This window comes from Rhinolophus sinicus, chromosome 5 (genome assembly GCF_057876585.1).
Source record: "Rhinolophus sinicus isolate RSI-liver-muscle chromosome 5, RSI-T2T, whole genome shotgun sequence".
NCBI classification, from domain to species: domain Eukaryota; kingdom Metazoa; phylum Chordata; class Mammalia; order Chiroptera; family Rhinolophidae; genus Rhinolophus; species Rhinolophus sinicus.
In genome coordinates, this window is record NC_142505.1 from 110,443,764 (window position 1) to 110,464,187 (window position 20,424).

Sequence of the window (20,424 nt, forward strand, 5' to 3'; positions counted from 1 at the left end):
CCCTCCCTAGAGGCCCCAGAACCAGCACACCTGGACGTTGGCTTCAGACACAGCAGAGCACCACCCAATTAGCCCCACAAGCAGCACACGCAAAGGACTGTCTCAACAGGTTCCAGAGCCCACTGGGGCAAATTACACTCAGTGGGGTAAGCTCCCTGCACAGCATACTGTAAGCTGTGGATGTGGTCAAACCCCACAGCCAATCAGCCTGAGTGTCAATCCCACTCACTTATGTACCAACAGCAACCAAGACTCAACTATAACAGGAGGGTACACACAACCCACACTAAGGAAATTCCTGGAGCACATGAAGCAGGTGACCAGGAAAACTTTGCCAGGGCCCCACAGGGCATCTACTACATAAGGCCGAGACTAGGAGACATAGCAGATCTACCTCATACATAGAAACAAACATAGGGAGGCAGTCAAAATGAGGAAACAAAGAAATATGTCCGAAATAAAAGAACAGGAGAAAACTCCAGAAAAAGAACTAAATGAAATAGAGGCAAGCAATCTACCAGAGACAGAGTTCAAAACACTGGTTATGAGGATACTCAATGAACTTATGATAACTTCAACAGAGAGACAGCAAGCATAAAAAAGACATAGAAACCATGTAAAGAACCAGTCTGAAGTGAAGAGTACAATAACTGAAATGAAGAATGCACTAGAAGGAATCACCAGCAAACTAGATGAAGCAGAGGATCGAATCAGCAAATTGGATGACAAAGTAGCAGAAAACACCCAATTGGAACAGCAAAAAGGAAAAAGAATTTAAAAAATGAGGAGAGGGGCCGGCCCGGTGGCTCAGGTGGTTAGAGCTCCGTGCTCCTAACTCCGAAGGCTGCCAGTTCGATTCCCACATGGGCCAGTGGGCTCTCAACCACAAGGTTGCCGGTTCAACTCCTCAAGTCCCGCAAGGGATGGTGGGCAGCGCCCCCTGCAACTAAGATTGAACATGGCACCTTGAGCTGAACTACTGCTGAGCTCCTGGATGGCTCAGTTGGTTGGAGCGTGTCCTCTGAACCACAAGGTTGCCGGTTCGACTCCCACAAGGGATGGTGGGCTGTGCCCCCTGCAACTAGCAACGGCAACTGGACCTGGAGCTGAGCTGTGCCCTCCACAACTAAGACTGAAAGAACAACAACTTGAAGCTGAACAAAACCCTCCACAACTAAGATTGAAAGGACAACAATTTGACCATTGTTCCCCAATAAAGTCCTGTTCCCCTTCCCCAATAAAATCTTTAAAAAAAAAAAAAAGACATAGGATGGCTGAATAGATAAGAAAACAAGACCCTTACACATGCTGCCTACAAGAGACTCACTTCAGATTGAAAGATACACACACAGACAGGAAGTAAAGAAATGGAAAAAGATATTTCATGAAAATGGAAACAAACAAACAAAAAAGCTGGGGTAACAATATTTTACCAGACAAAATAGACTTTAAAACAAATGCAAAGAGACAAAGAAGGACCCAGTCTTCCCACTTCTGGGTAATTATTTGAAGAAACCCAAAAACTCTACATTGAGGGGACATGTGCATCCATATGTTCGTTGCAGCATTGTTTACGACGGCCAAGATGTGGAGGCAGCCTGGGTGTCTGTCGATGGAAGACTGGATAAAGAGGAGGTGGGACATAGATACAATGGAATAGTGCTCGGCCATGGAAGGGCATGGGTTCTTGCCACCTGGACCTGAATAGACCTGGAGGGTGTTGTGCTGAGTGGAATGTCAGAGAAAGACAGATGCAATGTGATATCGCTTATATGTGGAATCTAAAGAACAAAATAAACAAACAAACAAAACAAACAGGCTCATAGATACAGAAAACATTTTGATGGTTGCCAGATGCGAGAGGTGTTGGGAATGGGTGAAAGGGGAAGGGACTAAGAAGTACAAATTGGTAGTTACACAGTAGTCATGGGGATGTAGGGTACAGCGTAAGGAATGTAGTCAATAATATTGTAATAACTATGGTGTCACATGGGAACTAGATCTGTTGGGGTGATAGATGGGAGGGGATTGGGGGACAGGGTGTAAAGGGGAAGGGACTAAGAAGTACAAATTGGCAGTTACAAAATAGTCATGGGGATACAACGTAAAGCATAGGAAATATAGTCAATGATATGGTAATAACTATGTATAGTGCCAGGTGGGTACTAGACTAGTCAGGGGGATCGCTTCTTAAATTACATAAATGTCTAACCACTATGCTGTACACCTGAAATTAATATAAAATAATATTGAATGTTAACTGTTATTGAAACATTTAAAAAGGGAGAAAAAAGTGAAAGGGAATAAGAGGTTCCAATTTCCAGGCATAAAACAAATAAGTCATGGGGATGTGATGTACAGCATAGGAATATAGTCAATAATACTGTGACAGCAGGTACAGTGTCAAAGGGTTGCTGGGCTTATGGTGATCTCTTCTTTAAGTACATAAGTGTTGAACAACTATTGTATGGAACATAATATTGTATGTTAACTATATTTTAATAAAAATCTTTTTTTTTTTTTTTAGATTTTTATTGGGGAAGGGGAACAGGACTTTATTGGGGAACAGTGTGTACTTCCAGGACTTTTCCAAGTCAAGTTGTTGTCCTTTCAATCTTAGTTGTGGAGGGTTCTGTTCAGCTTCAAGTTGTTGTTCTTTCAGTCTTAGTTGTGGAGGGCGCAGCTCAGCTCCAGGTCTAGTTGCTGTTGTTAGTTGCAGGGGGTGCTGCCCACCATCCCTTGAGGGAGTCGAGGAGTCGAACCGGCAACCTTGTGGTTGAGAGCCCGTGCTCCAACTAACTGAGCCATTTGGCACTGGTCCATGTGGGAATCGAACCGGCAGCCTTTGGCGTTAGGAGCATGGAACTCCAACCGCCTGAGCCACGGGGCTGGCCCTTTTATAAAAATCTTTTAAAAAGAAAGAGACCTTTTAATCTCAAAAGACACCCCTCAGCTTCCACTTCTCAGAATCCTAGGCTGGGCCCTGGAGTAGGGAGGGTCAGGCTCCTTAGGCAGCCCCTCTCTGCCTCAGTTTCCCCCAACCCGTCTTTGTAGGTGTCAGCCCATCGCATCCCCACTCCCTGCTACTCCTTGCGCTGGGGAAATTCCACGGGCTTGGCCAGTGCTGCTCAGAGGACAGTTCCCAAACCCCTGGGGACCCAGGGCAGGGGAAGAAGGTTGTCCTCGCCTGCTTGCCAGCTAGGGGAGTGGTGAGGGACACAGAGTGAAGAGTGCCAGGCCAGCTGTGTCCTCGCCTGCCACTCATGTGCTATGGTCCTTAGACAAGTTACCTGGCCTTTCTGAGCCTCAGTTTCCCCTCTGGGAAAATAGGAAGGCTAGGAGATAAACTCTGGATCCTCTGAGGCCCTGTGGGGCCCACTCTGGTCAGATAGGACTCCTGGAGCCCTGGGTGGTTCAGTGAGGACCCTAGCTCTACAATGACCATCTATTCAACCCCACCTTCTGTTCAGCTGCTCACCTGGCCAAACCCCAGCTCAGGCGTGCGGCCCCCCTCCCTCCTCTGGAGGCCGGCCTTGCCTGGCTGGGGCTGTCTGGAGGGAGGCTGCCTTCTAATGGGGCTCGGACTGCCTAGTCTGGGGTGTGCTCACTCGTGTGTGTGTGTGTGTGTGTGTGTGTGTGTGTGTGTGTGTGTCTCTCTCCCCCTCCCTCCCCCTGCCCGCTTTCCTGACCCTATTTCTCATGTGCCTCTATAAGCCTCCGTACATCTCTTGGTTTTTCTAGCCATCCCCTTCTCTCCGTCTCTCTCTCCCCCTCTCTGTCCCCCATCCGTGTCCCCATTCCCAGCCCCGACTCTGCCCAAGGCGCATGGTGCTCACAGCTCTGGGTTCCAGCACTCCGCCTCCACAGATGTCCTGGAACTGGTGTGAGGTTATTTTGGGAGCTGGCGGCTCCCTTGGGCCTTTCTCAATAGTCGTGGTGGGAGCATTTGAAGCCAGCGGGCGGCAGGGAGCGCGGTGCAGGGACTGGGGACAGCAATGACCTCCTGAAGTGTCCAAGGCGGGGGTGGGAGCCCGCCCAGAGGGGGCTCTAGGGTGGGGGCAGACTCATTCTCCAGGCTGCTGTCCCAGCCTTTAGGGGGAGCCTGGCGGCTCCTCATGTGGCCTAGCCCAGCCTGTCCCTTTCACTGGAGTGGCCTCAGCTCACCTCACACTGCACCCCCCACTCTGGACCTTTGTACCTCCCTGCCCCCTGCCTGGGTCATTCTTCCCCCATCTCCTGGGCTGGGTCTTTCTCAACACGAGGTCTCCGGGCAGCAGTCACCTCCCCGGAGAGCACCCTCCCTGCCCTAGTTGAGCCCCTGCCCTCTCCTCCCGCCCCCTCCATCCCATAGAAACAGAAGACAAGCACAGATACAATTTAATATTTTCTAGTGACCACATTTTAAAAAGTTTTTAAAACAGGTGGAATTAATTATAATAATATACTTCATTTAACGCAATAGATCCAAAATATTATCACGTTAACACGCAATCAATATAACATTATCAATGAAATATTTTACATTCCTTTTTGCACTATGGCTTGTAAATGTAGGGTTTTTTCACACTTACGTCTCAGTTCCGACGTGCCCAGTGGCCATGTGTGGTCAGTGTTAATCAGCAGGATGTGCTGCTGCCCTAGCTCCCTTTCTTCCCAGCATGAATCACCATCGACACTATCCAGCTATTTGCTGAGCTGTTTATTTTCCGCCTCTCCTCTGCAGTACACGTTCTGTCTTGCCCCTCACAATGCACTCAGTAGGTGCTTTGTAAACATTTACGAATGAGGGATAGAAGTGGGTCTGGCTGCCCTCCCCCCCGTCATGGAAGGGTCATGGCTCCAGGTCACAGGGTAGCACTCGGAGGTCCCCTGTCAGAAGGGAGATTTGACCCCACTCCTGGTGTCCTCTGCCCCCTCTAGCCCTCACAGACTCTGGCCTGGTGTTGGGAGGGTGCTCCTGAGGACCCCACGTGCAGGCCAGGCCAGGACCCCCAGCTACTTTCCCATCTAATTGGGCTCTTCCTTCCTCAGACCCAGGCTGCTGCCGTGTCTGTTTATAAAGCCAGCGCAGCCTGTGTCCCTGGAAACTGCCAGAGCCCAGCCCCACTTGGAAAAACCATTATGGTGCCCCCTCCAGGCCAGACGCCAGCCAGCCACCTGGCCAGGCCCTGCCACAGAGGCCTCCCACTAGCTATTGTGCCTGGCTGAGGGCCTTGTGCACAGACGGCCTTTCTGACTGGCCTGTTGGGCTGGTTGAGCTTCCTCAAAGATGGCTGCCATCACAGGTCATTTGCTCAAGGGCCAAGAGGCTCCCACGGCCTCATCCAGGCCCCAGCACGCCGTCCTGTGAGGGCTACCAGGGCGCCCTGTCCATCAGCTCCGGCCCCAAAGCGGTACCACCAAGGGTTTGGAGTCTCAGGCACGTCCTTTGGACCGAGCTCCCTAGTGACCCCTGGAGGGTTGCTCACCACAGTGGCCCACCAGCAAAACAGGCCCAACAGTGGCCTCAGTGGCCCCATCAGTACAGTGGCCGGGAGCCCTCACCCAGCAGGCTGAGCACAGACGCAAGCTCACTCTGAGGAGGGCAAAGGGTGGGGCCTTTATTACCAGATGCTGACCTGCGGGGCAGAGCTGTGGGATCTGGGAAAGTGGGAAGAGTCGGGAGAAGCTCTGCCCTGTCCCCTCTGAGCCCCACCTCTGTGGGGTTAGAACAGCAGCTCCACCAGCAGCCTAGTGGACAGGCTAGTTTCATCTTCCCTTTGAGCTCTAGTTACCACACCTGTAAAACAGGAGGCGAAACAGAATGGGGGCAACAGTGCCCTCTCAGGAGGTCATGAGAACATGGGCACTAAGGCCTGGCCTGGGCTAGACCTCACGGCCAAGGTCCTACAAGGGCCTCAGAAGGGCAGCAGAGGCCAGAGCTCAATGCCCCCCGCTGCCCACGCTGTCTCCCAGCAAGCACCTTGCCTCCTGGGCCTCAGTTTCCCCACCTGTGTAATGGTTGCCTGGTGCTTTCAAACTATCCTCACTCTTTGGCCTGACCCAGAAGGCACAGCCCCAACAGTGGGGAAAAGAGTGGGCCACTGTGTGCCAAGGCTGCCAAGCACCAGCGAGAGGAGAGCTGGCCTGAGCTGTGTCCTGGGCCCGGTGCTGCTCTGCTGGTGGGGGCTGGAAGGAGCACTGGACTGGGAGCCCAGAGGCTGCACTCACGTCCTGAGGCCACCACCCCTCATCGTGGGGCTCTGGGACGGTTTCTTCTGCCTGGGCCTCAGTTTCTTCATTGCTCAAGTCGGCACAATGATGCCTGACTCCTGTAGACCATGAAAACTGTGCCGACCTCCCCAAAAGATGAGTGATCCTCCGCAGATTGCCCCGGGGACTTGTGCCCAACACCCTGGGGCCCCTGAGGTGTCAGACCCTGCCTGACCTTGACGCCCTGCCTCCTGGTGCTGGGCCCAGCCACTCTGCTCTTGCTGTGCCTCTCCCTACAGCACCCTTCCCTGCCACTTTCTAACTCCTACTCATTCTTCAAAATCTACTTTAAGTGCCGCCTCCTCCAGGAAGCTGACCCTGATAACCCCCAGGAGGCCTGCTGAGGGGCTTCTGTCCAGAGGGCAGACTTCTGGGTTCAAACAGTAGCTTTGCTACTCCCTAGCTGTGTTACCTTGGGCAAGTCACTTAACTTCTCTGAGCCCTTATATCCTTCTCTGTATCACGGAGATAACAGTTTATCCTCTTAGTATCATTGGGTGCAGTACACATAATGAGCTTAGCCAAGTGTCTGGCTGGTGAGCACCAGTAGATGGGGCAGCATTTATTTACCAGGCAACTCCGAGCACCAGTCCTATGCAGGTACCACCTGGCAAAGGAGGCCCCAGGGGTGACGATGGGCTGTGGGACCCAGGTGGCTGTTCTGCTGAGTGAAGGTTCTCACTGGAGCTGGGTGGAGACCCTGCTGCCTCCTGGATGCCTATGAATGCCAACAGCCCAGGGCAAAACCACACATCCGGGAGGCGCGGGCGGCCTGGATGGGCACGTCTGTTTGCTCCCACAGCTCCAGCTCTGGCTGGCCAGCAACGCAGGGTAGAGGCACTTTACCCCACCTACCCCGGAACCGGGAGACCCAGCTGGGGTCCCACTGGATTCCAGGAGACTGGGGTGTGCCTGCAGTGTTGAGCCAACCACTTGGAGCCTCCATGTCCCTCTCTCCATCCCCCAGCTCTGTTGGGGTCTTTTGGGCCCTTGGCACCTCGGTCACTGAGAGCTTTGGCCACTCCTAGGCTCCCACCCCATGTGGGTGAGGTTTCAAAGCCACAGTCAGGCAGCGTGAGACCACAAACCTGGCCAGGTGTGCACTCATGCCAGGTACAAGTGTCATGGTACAGGCGGAGGCCCGGAGCCTGCCTCCTCCCAGCCCAGGTGGGGCTGAGATCTCCGGGGGGGAGGAAGTAAACAGACCAGGCTCACCCCTACCCCCTCCAGGCTCCCTGGGCTACCTGCAACATAAGGCCCCATCACCCAGCCAGGCAGGCTGAGGGCGGACTGGGGACAGGACAGGGAGATGGGGAGGCAGGACTCGACTCACCTTCCTGCTGGGCCACTGTGACAAGCCCCAACCCCACTGTGTCCTCAGGTGGAGGCAGGTGCCAGGGCGCTGCAGCCTGCAGGCCCCAGGACAGTAGGCTAGGCTGGGCCATGGATGTGCCCGGCAGGCCAGCTGTCTGAGCTGGGACCTCACAGCGGGCAGGCTCCCTGGCAGCACCTCTGCTGCCCAGGGCTGCCCCTTGCAGGCCCTGCCAGCACTGCTAGTGCCCAGCAGGGAGGACAGCACCGAGAGGTGGCCCCTGCACTGCCCCCACCGTAGGGGCAGTCACAGCCACCTCCATGTCCCCTCCCGGTCTGACCATCACCTCCCCTCACCAAAAACTGGTCAGGCACTTGCCTGCACCAGCGTGTGGGAAGGGGCCGGGCAGGCACCAGGGTCACCCGTCAGGGGCCTGGGGCTGGGAACCTTGGCCGAGCACCCCTGCGGGCTGGGGGCCTCGAGACAGGAAGGGCAGCTGAGCCACACACACTCACACACACCTCGTGCACGTGTGAGCTCTCAGGTCCACACACACTGGTTCGTGTCAAACACACAGTCCCATACTCACCACACACTCACACATTCACCTGCACACATACATTCACAGGCACACTTGCACACTCACCACTCATTTGCACTCACCCGCATGATCACACAGCAGGCCTGGTGCTCCGCGTACCCACCCTGGCTCCTCGCTGGGCCAGATCCCTGGACAGGGCAGCCCAGAGGGCCCCACAACTGCCCCAGAGCTTGGGGACAGCCTGCCCGCTCCCCCAGGTCAGCCTGGCCTCCTACCTGGCTCAGCTAAGAGGAGCTGAGGGGCCAGGCCAGGAGGGCATGGGGTGTGGGAAAAGCCCTCCCCATCCCTTCTGCCCCACCCCCAGGAATGCACTGACTACAGCCCCAGCCTAATCCCAACTCAGTGCCTCTGGGGCAGCTGAGCCAGCCTGAGTGGGCAGTGAGCAGAGGCCGCAGCGGCTGGGTGGGGGACACTGTGCTCCCAGGAGGCCTCCCCTCCCTCGCCTCATCTAACCAAATGGGAGGGTTTGGGTCCCTGGGAGCCTGTTGGAGACGCTGGGCTGGGACCTGGGCTACCCTTCCTGCAAGAATGGGGGAGACACTGTTTTCTGAGGTGTCTGAGGGCTCCTAAGAAATGACGTTTGAGAGCCAGATGGGGCCCTGAGGAAAAGGGGGCACTGAGCCTGTTACCCTGTTTCTTCCCCTAGTGCTTGAATGGAGGGCCTGCTGGGGTGCGGGAGGCCAGGACAAAGGGAGAAGTAGAGGCAGGGAAGGGCAGCGTGCCTGGCAGGCCGTCTGGGGGTGGGCCTCCAACACCCTCCCCAGCCCCCTGCCTATATCCCCAGGCTGCTCGGCCTGCCTGCAGAGACTGGAGAGATGGCACTGCAGGTGAGTAAGGCCTGGATTCCGGGAGAAGGGAGCAGGGCCAGGTGGAGCTCCCCAAGTCACCTGGGCTCCTTCCCAGTGGAGCTGCCCTCTCATCGGAACCCCGGCTGAGACCCCCCACCACCCGTTCACAGAAGGAACGCTGCTCGCTGGGACCTGTGGGGCTTCCACGGACCCTGGGCCTCTGTCCCCATTGTTTGCGGGCAGTTTGAAGCCTTCTGTGCAAAGGGCCTGGCCCCGGGCTGGAACCTGCTGGGCCGGGGACACTCTGACCCTGGAGAGGACAGTAAGGGACATCACCCTCCCCAGGGCACCCCTTTTTGGCTTTGGGTGGCATGAGTATCCAGCTGTCTGCTGCTCTCACAACACCATGATGTCCCCCAGGTTTGAGATCAATTTCCTGTCCGAGGAGGGGACATCGCCTTTCACATCAAGCCTCGATTCTCTACTGCCACCAGGTGGGCAACGTCTTCCAGGGTGACCGTGGGGCCAGGAGGGTGTGTCCTGCATCTTCCCGCTGGTGCTGGGGGAGCCCTTTTAGGTGATGGGGGACAAGGGAGGCAAGGGGGGTAGGAGAGACCGGGCAGGGGGGTCCTGGGGGGGAGACCTGGTGGGGTGAGGCTGGGGGGTGACCTGGAGTGAGGCAGGACTGTGGGGGGAAACCTGGAGGGGGCAAGGCCCACGGGGTCAGGGAGGCCAGGCTTGGGGTGCCTGTGGGAGCATGAGGGCCACCTGGCTGCTTCGGGGATGGGTGCTGTGAAGTAGCTGGGGTTTACTGCTTCCCTCGGCCCCGCAGGGGACGGTTACGGGGGACCAGGCTGATGCAGAAATCTCAGTGTGAGTGGGTGCAATGGGATGTCCCCACCTCCAGCCCTCAGCTGCCAGCTCCCCCCCCTCAGAGAGGATGGGGACACTCAGCTGGGGCTCAGAGCTCCCATCTGGGGTGGGCCTGCGAGATGGAGTTCCACATGGTGAGGGGACCCTCAGGCCTCCCTGGCTCTGCTTATGGGACTCAGAGGGCATGTGAGCGAGAGCAGGACCAGGGTGGGGTTCCACGCAGGCGTTAGGTCCCTGGCCTCTGCCCCCAGATGGAGGTCAGCGCGGATGCCCAGCCCTTCCACGTCCACGCCCAGGAGTACAAGGTGCTAAGTTTGCACATGGCCGCCACAGGCCGCTGGCGGCCATCATCCGTGTGCAGGTGCTGACCGACCACCGCCTGGCCCAGGTGGAGCTGGCAGGAGGGGCCTGAGCTGGGGGTAGCGCTCTTCCCCCACACGCCCTGCCTCGGGCCTCTGCTCCTTCCCCCCGGAGGGGGCTGCGGGCTTGGTCCCTCTCAGTGAGCCGGTCCACACCCCACCGTCTGTGCCAGGCTGGGCTGGGGCTGAGCTGAGCGTGTCCTGGGTAGTTGCAGGGACAGGGGCTACTGAGCTGTGCCTCAAGTCCCAGGAGTGAGCCTCAGCCATCAGCCACCAGGTGTCCAGTGGAGCCCACCCTGGGGAAGCTGGGGAGAAGGGTCTGTGGTTTGGGGCCCCCATTGCTGCTCCACTTTCAGTAAAGTCTGAGCAGGCTGCAGGAGCTTGGTTGCTTGCGGTGAGAGGCGCTGGGGTGGGGCGAAGTGATGACCCCTAGGACATCCCCACCAGGGCTAGGGGCCCGGGGCCCTGAGACGATGCCCTGGGATGGTCTGACCCCTTCCCTTCCCCCTCAGGACATGAAGGCCTGGGGTGGGGGGTGGTGTCTGATGACATCTGACAGGACAGGGCTCCTAGCCATGGGGGGAGGTCCCAGCTGGTCTGGCCCAGGACCACTGAGCTCACACCCCTCTGGCCTCAGGGCATCCTGCCCACAGTCTGCTGGGAGGTCCCTCAGCTTCCTCCTCGCCCTGCTTGGGGGGGAGGAGGGGGAGGGAGGGGGTCCTTCCTGTTTCTCCTCTTCCCACCTGGAAATGAGACGTGCTCTGCTCCCTGGCCCCTCCGGTGTGTGGTGGGGGAAGGGCAGCAGCCCTGAAGACCATGTCTGGGCAGAGCTAGCACAGCTGGGAGTCTCCCAGCCTTGGTTTCAGATCCCAGCTTGTCAGTCTGTCTACCTATCTATCGTCTGTCTATCCATTGAGCTATTTTCTATCTCTCTACTACCTACCATCCATCCATCCATCTGTCTACCTATCATCTATCTATGTATCATCTGTGATACACATCTATCATCTACCTATCACCTATTATAATCTATCTTAATTGAACTGGCGAGGTCACAGCTTAGGACAAGGCCTAACAGGTATTTAACCTTTACAAGTGAGTCATTAAAGAGAGGCCATAAGTCAGTGACAGCACTGGAGACAGACAGGAGGGCAGCAGTTACTGCCTGGGCCTGAGCCACAGCTCTGCTGCCCATGTGTGACCTCAGGCAAGTCCTGAACTTCTGGGGACAACTGGAGCCCTCGGCTCACAGGGAATCACTAAGTTCATTGTGGAGTTGATTCAGGTGAAGCTCTAGAGCAGGGGTGTCCAAACTTTTTTCAACGTTTTTTACCAAGGGCCATATGCGGTAAAATACACAAACAGCCGGGCCACTCACTCGAGGTGAAGTACGTATTGCCTCACCTGGTTTATTTAAGTAAACTAAATATATTTTCGGAATTTGCTGCGGGCCAATTAAAAATGGACTGTGGGCCGCAGTTGGCCCGCGGGCCACAGTTTGGACACCCCTGCTCTAGTGACGGCTGGCACTTGTCATGATGTCACGTGCGTGGAATTCCTGGCAGTACATGGATCTGGCCCAAATGTCTTGCTCTCTAAGGTTTACAGATGGGGAAACTGAGGCTGGGTGAGGGAAAGAGTCAGCAGCAGGGTGGGCCCACAGAGGGAAGGGTCCAGTGGTCCCAGCTGCCATGCAGAGCTGAGGGCCCATCTGGGCAGCTGAGCAGGACAGAGGGGAGCTGACGGCGCCCCCACCCCCAGGTGAGACAATGGCGGCCCCAGCCTCCAGCTGCGCAGCTTCCTTCCTGTCTCCGAGCACTTCCCTGCCTGTGTCCACAGCCCAGCTGGCCCAGGAGCCCCTTCTCCCCCCACTCCTTTGGTAGGTCTGGCCCTTTGTGTCAAGGGGTGGGGCTGGCGGCTGGCAGCTGCAGGCAGACGTGTAGTCCAGCAGGCCCAGCCCCGGCCCTGGGAAGGACTGGGCAACGCTCCTGCCTGGGGGAGTGCCTCCTCCTGGGGCTCTGAACCTACCAATGGGGGATTCCAGGCCCCTGCTTGAGACCTGAGCTGGCTGCTCACCCTCTCTGGCCTCAGTTTCCCTACAGACAAAAGGCCTCTTCCTGGTGAAGAGCTGTCTCCCTACGAGAATACTAGAGGATGTCAGGCTTTTTGTTCTTGCTGGGGGTGTGGGGTGGGGGTGGGGGTGGGGTCTGAGCCTGGGGACAACCTGAGGCTCAGAGTCAGAGGCACAGTCTGCCTCTGAATTTGCTGGGCTCCATGAAAGGGCCAGGTCTGCACCATTTCCCAAGAACAGAGCAACACTCGTTTTACAGATGTGAAACGGGCTCAGAGAGGTTGTGACTTGCCTAGAATTGCTCAGCAAATGCGGGATGGAACCACAATCTCCAGGTCTCACAGACTTCAAGTGCATGCACCCATACATACACACACACACACACACACACACACACACACACACACCCTGTCCCTCGACCGTTGGCTCTGAGCCGAGCCAGCTTCGAATCAGCCCTCTGTCCACTATAGGTTATAAGCTGCTGTGGGGCAAATCAGACCACAGGGCCCCAGATCCACTGCATCCTTGGGCCTCAGTCTCCCCGTCTGTGAAAGGGGTGCAGGGAGCTGTGATATAAGAGTTCCCTGCTGCAGTAGACACATGCCTTGCTGTAACCCCTTCCATGCTACCACTGCCCTCAGCACACAGTATGGGAATCCGTCTGGCTTGTCTATAACTGCGCCCGCACCCAGCTCTGTAGCCCTGTGGCCAGAATTGCTGGCTGGTCCCTCAGCTGACACTTCCTCTGGGAAGCCCTCCCTGACCTCCAAGGGGCTCTTACACCCTCTGCTTCTCCCTACTCACCCCCATCACACTGCCTCTTCTGGGGGTCGGGGACCAGGTCCTTTCCCCGTCCCAGCCCTGGCTCTCCCACAGCACATCTAGCTCTGAAAATGTTTGCTGAATGAATGACTGAGTGAATGCATGAATGATTGGCTTGGGGAAAATCACCTAGAGCCTGGGACAAGCTAGAGGCGTTTCTGCCCCCCACCCCCCACAGGGGCCATGGGACTATGGAGGCTTCCATTCCAATCCCCACTCCTTGGATAGCTGGTCGCTGCACTGAGAGGTAAGAATGAACCCAATCCCTCCTCACTGCGGCGTCTCTGGGTCCATCTCTCCCCTGCTCACCCACCTCCTTCCCAGTCCTGGAATATACTGAGTCATCTCTGCCTCAGGGCCTTTGCATGGCACCTCCTTGCACACCCCCAGAACGCGGCTCATGATTCAGGCCTCCTCAGGACGCCTCTCGCTTCCCGGGCTGTGTATATTCTCCATCCCTGTTGCATGTGTGCCCTTTATCCCAAGTCGCAATTACGGTTCATGAATTTTCCTGCTCACAGTTTTGCTGGCTATCCTCCGCCACTGGATGGTCAGCTCCGGGACAGGAAACTGCCGCCTGTGTGCACCACTGGGTTCCCCATACCTGGAACAGGGTCTGGCACACCTTTGGCACCAAAAAATAGCTGTTAAATTAATGAGTAAATGGAACCAGATCCCACTTGAACCCAGCTAGGGGCAGGCAGCTCACTACCTATCACAGTAGCCATTTCTCTGCCAACTGGAAGCAAATTCTGGAGTCGACTTAAATCTGCTCCTCCCCCTATGCCTCCCATCCCTCCCCTGTGCCATAGCAGAGGCCCCTTGGAAGGAGCCTGAACATTCTCAACACCCTTCAGAGACCCAAAGACAGCAGGGTGTTGTGCTCAGCTAAAGGAGCTCTAGGAGGTCACCAGGGCAGCCACTGCTTCTGATCTCTGGGGAGACTTTTCTTCCTCTCAGTCCTGTCTGGTGTTGGGATTGGGGCAGGTCCACTGGGCTAGGCCTGTCTGGGGGAACACAACTGCCTTGGCAAGGAGGCTGTGGCGCTGGGAGGGTTAGGTCTACAGGCTTCCAACACCACTGGCTGGACAAAGGTGTCAGGCTCTCAGGATGGTGGAGGACAGAGTTCAAATGCCCACGTGGCCACATGACTAAACTAGGCAGGGCAGTAGGGCTGGCTGGGGTCTGTGGCTAACAGGGAAGTACATGTGCCGTTGTGCTCAGCTCTGTTCAGGCTGACTATGTGCAGGGTAAAGGGTCCAGACAGGCAGATCTGACTGTGCAAAATGTGCAGTTACACTGATACCTGTGCCTTTAAAACCTGGCCTCCACAGTGAGACCTGAACAAGGCGTCGATGGAAAAGCAAGATGCCCCACCAGTGGCTATTGGAGACCCCTGCTCTAAAACCAACTTTTGCCCTGTTTTTTTCCTGCCAGGATAGAGGTTATTGGTCACCCCGGGGTTGGGGGTGGCCTTCCTGCCTCCCCCAAATCCCCATATTCCAGCGCCTTCCTAAAGCCTGTCAGGCCCCGTGAGGAACAAGCCAACCAGCAGAGGGTGCTCCAGACATGGGTTTTCTTTCACATTAACTCCTGGTTGCAAAGCCCATTTCCAGCGTGGGGACAGCGTGGGGTTTTTGTTCCCACAGAATGACAACCTAGACCAGAGGCCAGAGGTGAGGCCAAGAGAATCACGTACAGCCAGGCCCTCCCTGCCTGTCTTATTTCCCGCAGAATCCAGCACCTGGCATTGGGCGGAATGATGGAGTGATTCAATGCCACATGGACTGGAGCGAATCACAACTTCTTTGAGCCTCAGTTTCCAATTCTGTCAGGAGTGTTGGGCACCTGGCACGGGTAGCAGGGTGCGGTCCACATGTGCCCCCCGCCCCCTCCCCATCAAGGCAGCACAGGGTCAGGTCAGAGCTGCTCCCTGCCAGGCCCGGGGACAGCTCCAGCCTGTCCGGGCACAGCTGAGGGCTCCCCCCACACCACGCCCAGGCCAGGGTCCATGTGCCTCAGCTCACCGATTTCTGCTTTGGGTTGAGTACCACTCACCACGTCTCCCTTGGTGGCCACCATGACAGCCGGGGCTCCTGAGGGAGGCCACCTGAGCTCTGAGATGGTCTCAGCATAACCAGGGAGTCACCAGGGCGATATGCTTAGGGGGCTATGGTGACAGCCCAGGGCGGCTCCTCCCTGCTTAGGCACAAAGTGGGCTTGAGTGGCAAACCCATCGCCACCATCTTGGACCCACAGGGCAGCTCCTGCGAGGAGGGAAGCGCCCTCAGGTCCCAGTGGTGTGGGTGCTGCCTCACAGGGGCCTGAGGGAGGTTCCTGCAGCAGTGGGGGTGGCAGCCCAGAGCTGGCAAGGCCTGCTACCTGGGTTGAACAAGAACACGTATGCAGACGCTTGACTACCCACCATCCATCTCTGCAAGAGTCAGAAAACCCTGTTGCAGGGGCTACCTCTGCAAGCAGCTGGGCCCTGGGGGCTGTGGGGAGGGGCCCCACCTTCTTACATCCATATTTTAAATTTCTCCCAACCTTCTGTTATGAAAAACTTCAAACATACAGAAAAGTTGAAATAATTCTCAGGGAACACCCACAGACCCCCCACCGGGTTCAACAATGGCCATTTTGCTCACCATGTTTCATCCTGCATTCTGGTTTGTTTCCAAGGAGGTGGCAGAGGGCACTCAGCCTGGATGCCTCAGCACGTCTGCATCGCAAGTTCGCTCTTTGTTTACAGTTCTTCTTTTTAGAAGCCTCAGTTTCCTCTTCTGCAACATGGGGTAACAGCTGGTCCCTATAATAAGCCTGGGAGCTGTGGGTGGAGGATATTTGGCACATGGAGGGGGAAGTGGAACACGGTGTTACAACAGTGAGGGGTGGTGGTCAGACTGGACACTTGTCCTGGCTCCCCCTTCCCACCAGCCCCAGCGCCCCAGCCCCTGCAAGAGGGGCACATTCCTCCCACCGTTCCTTCCTCCCCACTCCAACGACCCGGATGGAGCTGTCTTTTCAGCACCAAGCGGCCCTCTGCTCCACCTGGGCAGGGCATGGCTCGGCGTGGCACAACCCTGCCCCATCAGTGGTGGCCTTGGACATCCCAGGACAGAAGGAAATGAGCTGCCCTGGGCACAGGGGGATGGGGCCCTGGGGGCCACAGGTATCTGTGGGGCAAGGCTGGGGGAGGAACCCGAGGCAGGAGGGACCCCCTGGCAGCAGGACCAGCCAGTGCCTGGAGCAAAAAGGGCCAGGGGAGGGGTCAAAGTGCGACATCAGGGTGGCTGGGAGGGAAGAGGGCACCTGGGAAGGGTCTTCTCATCTTTGGGGTACTTGCAAGATGAGCGTGTCCTCTCTGCACGCTGGACGCTGGGTCCTCTTCCCTCCGGGACACCCCTCTTGGATGAGACCTGAAGGTTTACCCTCTCTGTCCCACCCCCCTAGCCCAGGAGCACCAGGCAGGGATTGGAGGTCAAAAAGGGAGGCTCTGTGCCTCCTGCTTGCTCCCCTTCTCTGCAAGGCACCCTGGGTCCCCACCAGAAGCCTCGGTGCACCATGGATGTCACCCGGGGGAACATGGCGCACTGGCTCCCTGACTGGGTGGGGTAAAGGGTGACTCAAGTCAGCACTGAGCCCCCAGCCCTGGGTCTTTCCTGGGAGGTGTTGGGGAGGGTGCTGGACTCTGAAGCTGTCCACTCAGGCGGGTGGCCTGGCAGGTCCTGGGGGTCCGGCTTGTCCAGGCTGCAGAGGCCCACGGAGGGCAGACTCCATCAGAACTGGGCTCAGTCAGGCCGCCTCTCTGGGTTGTGTGGCCTTGGTTTTTATCGGGGGCAGCACCTCTGCTTTACAGATGGGGGTGGGATGGGGTCCGCCAGCCTCATGGTGCTTCAGCCCCCACCCCCAGTCATATTTTAGGGCCCAGTCGTGGGGAGAGGGGATAGGATAGAAGTCCCTTCCCAGACCTTCCTGGCCCCTCCAGCAGGGCCTGGGCCCAGCCCCTCTGGCCCAGGACGGGCAGAGCACCTGGATGGGAGCTGAGGAGGCCCCGAGTAGGACAGAGCATGGCTAGGGAGGGGGGAATACACTGGGACAGGGAAGACACACTGCCCTCCCCCACCTTCCCCCTGAGGCTCTCCCTCCCCAACCTCTTAGACTGTCTGGAGCGCACTCCAGTGGGGCAGGGTCTCATTCCCAGCCTGGGGGTTGTTGGGGGTGGATAGCACCTTTGACAATTGTGTCCTGTTTCCTGGGGGAGGGGCAAGCCCTCCTCCAGAGTCTGGCTCCCCCCATGCCCTCTCCCCTCTCTGCTCACTCTCTTTCCCCACTTGAGGTCTTAGTGAGGATTTCAGGGGGCTAAAGGGAGCCCAGCTAAAGGGCAGACCTAGCCAAAGGTAGCCAGTGAAGGTAACTCATGGAAAATATGAGACCAGTGAAGGCCAGGCCACTGGCCAGGACCTCAGGGCTCAACAAGCCGACTTCCTTTCGCAAACACTTAGAGATGACCTCACCTTAGACTCACAAGAACCCTCTGGGGTTGATCCCATTGTTGATTTTTATAGAAGAGGGATCTCAGGCACAGAGAGGGGAAGATATCTGCCCCAGGTCACACAGTATGTCTGTGGCAGAGCTGGGACTTGAACCCCTGCAATCTGAATTGAGTCTCCTAGATAGCTGAGTGGCTGTGGTTGGAAGAATACGTATATTCAGTGTTATTTTGCTATTTTTGTTGCTTTTCTCCTTACTCATTTTTTTAAATGAGGTCTTGACTTTGCAAACATGGGTTTTGGAAACACAATTTTGGGGGAACTCTGACGCGCACGGGTTGGTCACTCTGGGCCCTGGCTGAGGCCCATGCCCAGCCCAGCCTCTGCCAGTCTGAGAGGGGTCCTGGGGCAGGCAGGGAGTGGAACTGGCAGAGCCAGTGGCTGTGTGGCATCCAGGCTGTGAGGGAGCCCCAAGGGACACCTGGAGGGGACCCCGCGTACCCTGGCCAGCTGCCTGGAACATCCTGGAATTTGGAGAAGAGAGCAGCCTCCTTCCGGGAGCAACAGGCCCCATGACTCATGGAGGGGAAGCTGGGGGGGGGGGCGTGAGGGGTGTGGAGGAGTCCCTCCTGGTCCAGTGGGGACAGCACTGACAGGAGGCACGGTGCCCCAGGCTGTACCCCACCCAGACCTGGCTGTGGTTTCAGGACCCTAGAAACAGCTCCCCAGCCTCACCTCAACCCCAAGCCTCTCCAGCCAACAGCCCCATTCCTTGCCCTCCCCAACAGCCAGCCATTCAGAGCCTGCTAGCCTGGGACCAGTTCCAGCCCAAGGGACAAAGCTGTAACCAGGGTCGCAGGCCCAGCAGACCCTGGATGGGCAGTTGCCTCTGCTGCCTCGCAGGGTCCCTCGCCATGGTTACGGCCCACCCACAGCTCTGCTCAGAGGCGGGCATTGTTTGGGCGCCAGAGCATGGCGAGTGCCCAGGAGCCTGGGCTGTCACAATGGCCTTGGTGTGCCTTTGGCCGTGGACCTGGAGCCGAACACTTTCCCACGCTCCAGACTCTCAGCAGCCCTGGGAAGTTGGGCAGGCCCTGGCTTTGGTAGATGGGGAAACTGAGGCCTAGAGAAGAAGCATACTCGGGCTGGCCAGGGCTGGCCTTGGGATAAGGGCCTGAGTCAGACACCGGGCGAGATGCCAAGCTTTGCAAGGGAGCATTGACACGATGACGACACCACTGTGATGTGGACCGTGGGTACATTCCTGTTCCCAGCAGGCAGGTGAACGAGCCGTGCAGACACCCTCAAGCCCCCAAACTTTTGCTCCCACTGCCCACACTACCTAATGCCCTTCTGTCAGCTCTACCCCTGGGCATGAGTGTCCCCTATAAACTGTCACCTTCTTTAGCTGCTCCCCATCCAGCGGGAAGGGACACTGCTTCACTTGCCCCTTTCCAAACACACACCAACTTCTCTCTGGAGACTTGTCCGTCCCTTGTGCAGCGTGGTTGTGGGGCACAGGCGATCCTGGGGTCCGCCCTCCCATCTCAGATGCTGAAGGGACCTAGAGGGTCTTCTGGCTGGACCCTGCTTCTCACTGCCCAGACCAGCCAAGGACAGGCCCTGTGGTGTCATCTGCTGGGACCTGGGTCAGGAATGAAGGATGCAAGGGCAGGTCTAGTGCCTGTCCCGGTGGACCTGTGGCCACCACACGGTTATAACCAAACACAGAGGAAACTATAACAGCAGCGTGAGAAGGCAACTCTCCTACGCGTGAGTAACAACGGGGCTGGTAAGTGGCTGACTGCTTATCAGAAACAAGGAAGCCAGTGGGAGACAGTGGGATGATACGCTCAAAGTTCTAGAAGGAAAAGGTCGACCCAGAGTCCAGCAAAGTTATCATTCGAAAAAGAAAGTGAAATAAGATCTTTTCCAGAGGTAAAAAGTCTAAGAAAATTTGTCGCCAACAGACCTGTCTTACAATACGTACTAAAAGAATTCCTCAGACTGACAAGAAAGGACAGAAGATGTAATGCAAATCCACAAAAAGAACGGGACCCAGAAAAGCCAAATGGTTTTGAAGAAGCACAAAGCTGGAGGACTGACACTACCCCATCTCAAAACTTACTATAAAGCACAGTAACAAGGGGAGGGCCGTCTTCGTACAAGGACGGGCATCCTGATCGATGGGGCAGCACTGAAAATCCAGAAACTGGCCTTGCATTTATGGTCAACTGATTTTCAACAAAAGTACCAAGACAATTCAATGGAGAGAGGATGGTCTTTTCAACAAGTGGCGCTGGGGCAACTGGCAAGGCAAAAACACACAAACAATGAAACCTCACACCATACACAAAAGTGAACTCAAAATGCACCAGAGGGGCCGGCCCGGTGGCTCAGGCGGTTAGAGTTCCGTGCTCCTAACTCCGGAGGCTGCCGGTTCGATTCCCACATGGGCCAGTGGGCTCTCAACCACAAGGTTGCCAGTTCAACTCCTCGAGTCCCGCAAGGGATGGTGGGCTCTGCCCACTGCAACTAAGATTGAACACGGCACCTTGAGCTGAGCTGCCGAGCTCCTGGATGGCTCAGTTGGTGGTTGGAGCGTGTCCTCTCAACCACAAGGTTGCTGGTTTGACTCCCGCAGGGGATGGTGGGCTGTGCCCCCTGCAACTAGCAATGGCAACTGGACCTGGAGCTGAGCTGCGCCCTCCACAACTAAGATTGAAAGAACAACTTGACTTGGGGAAAAAAAAAAAGTCCTGGAGGTACACACTGTTCCCGAATAAAGTCCTGTTCCCCTCTCCCAACAACAACAAAAATCTTAAAAAACCACAAAAAGACACACGACTCACT

General features: G+C 56.6%; 1 protein-coding gene and 1 long non-coding RNA gene across 2 annotated transcripts in view; one reads left to right on the plus strand and one right to left on the minus strand.

Annotated features, from left to right (window-relative positions):
- LOC109461360 (uncharacterized) overlaps nt 1-20,424 on the minus strand; it is a 28,497-nt gene that overhangs the window by 3,813 nt on the left and 4,260 nt on the right. The window contains exons 2-3 of the long non-coding RNA XR_016021412.1: nt 15,727-15,905; nt 13,598-13,703 (exon numbers count right to left, since the gene is read on the minus strand). This is a non-coding gene — a long non-coding RNA (uncharacterized LOC109461360). The remainder of the gene's footprint in view (nt 1-13,597; nt 13,704-15,726; nt 15,906-20,424) is intronic.
- Nucleotides 7,377-10,249, plus strand: GRIFIN (galectin-related inter-fiber protein). Its single transcript, XM_088798846.1, is given in 9 exon segments — nt 7,377-7,419; nt 8,950-8,992; nt 9,124-9,275; nt 9,381-9,443; nt 9,446-9,469; nt 9,472-9,530; nt 10,078-10,149; nt 10,152-10,224; nt 10,227-10,249. Coding segments are annotated over 9 exon segments (552 nt in total).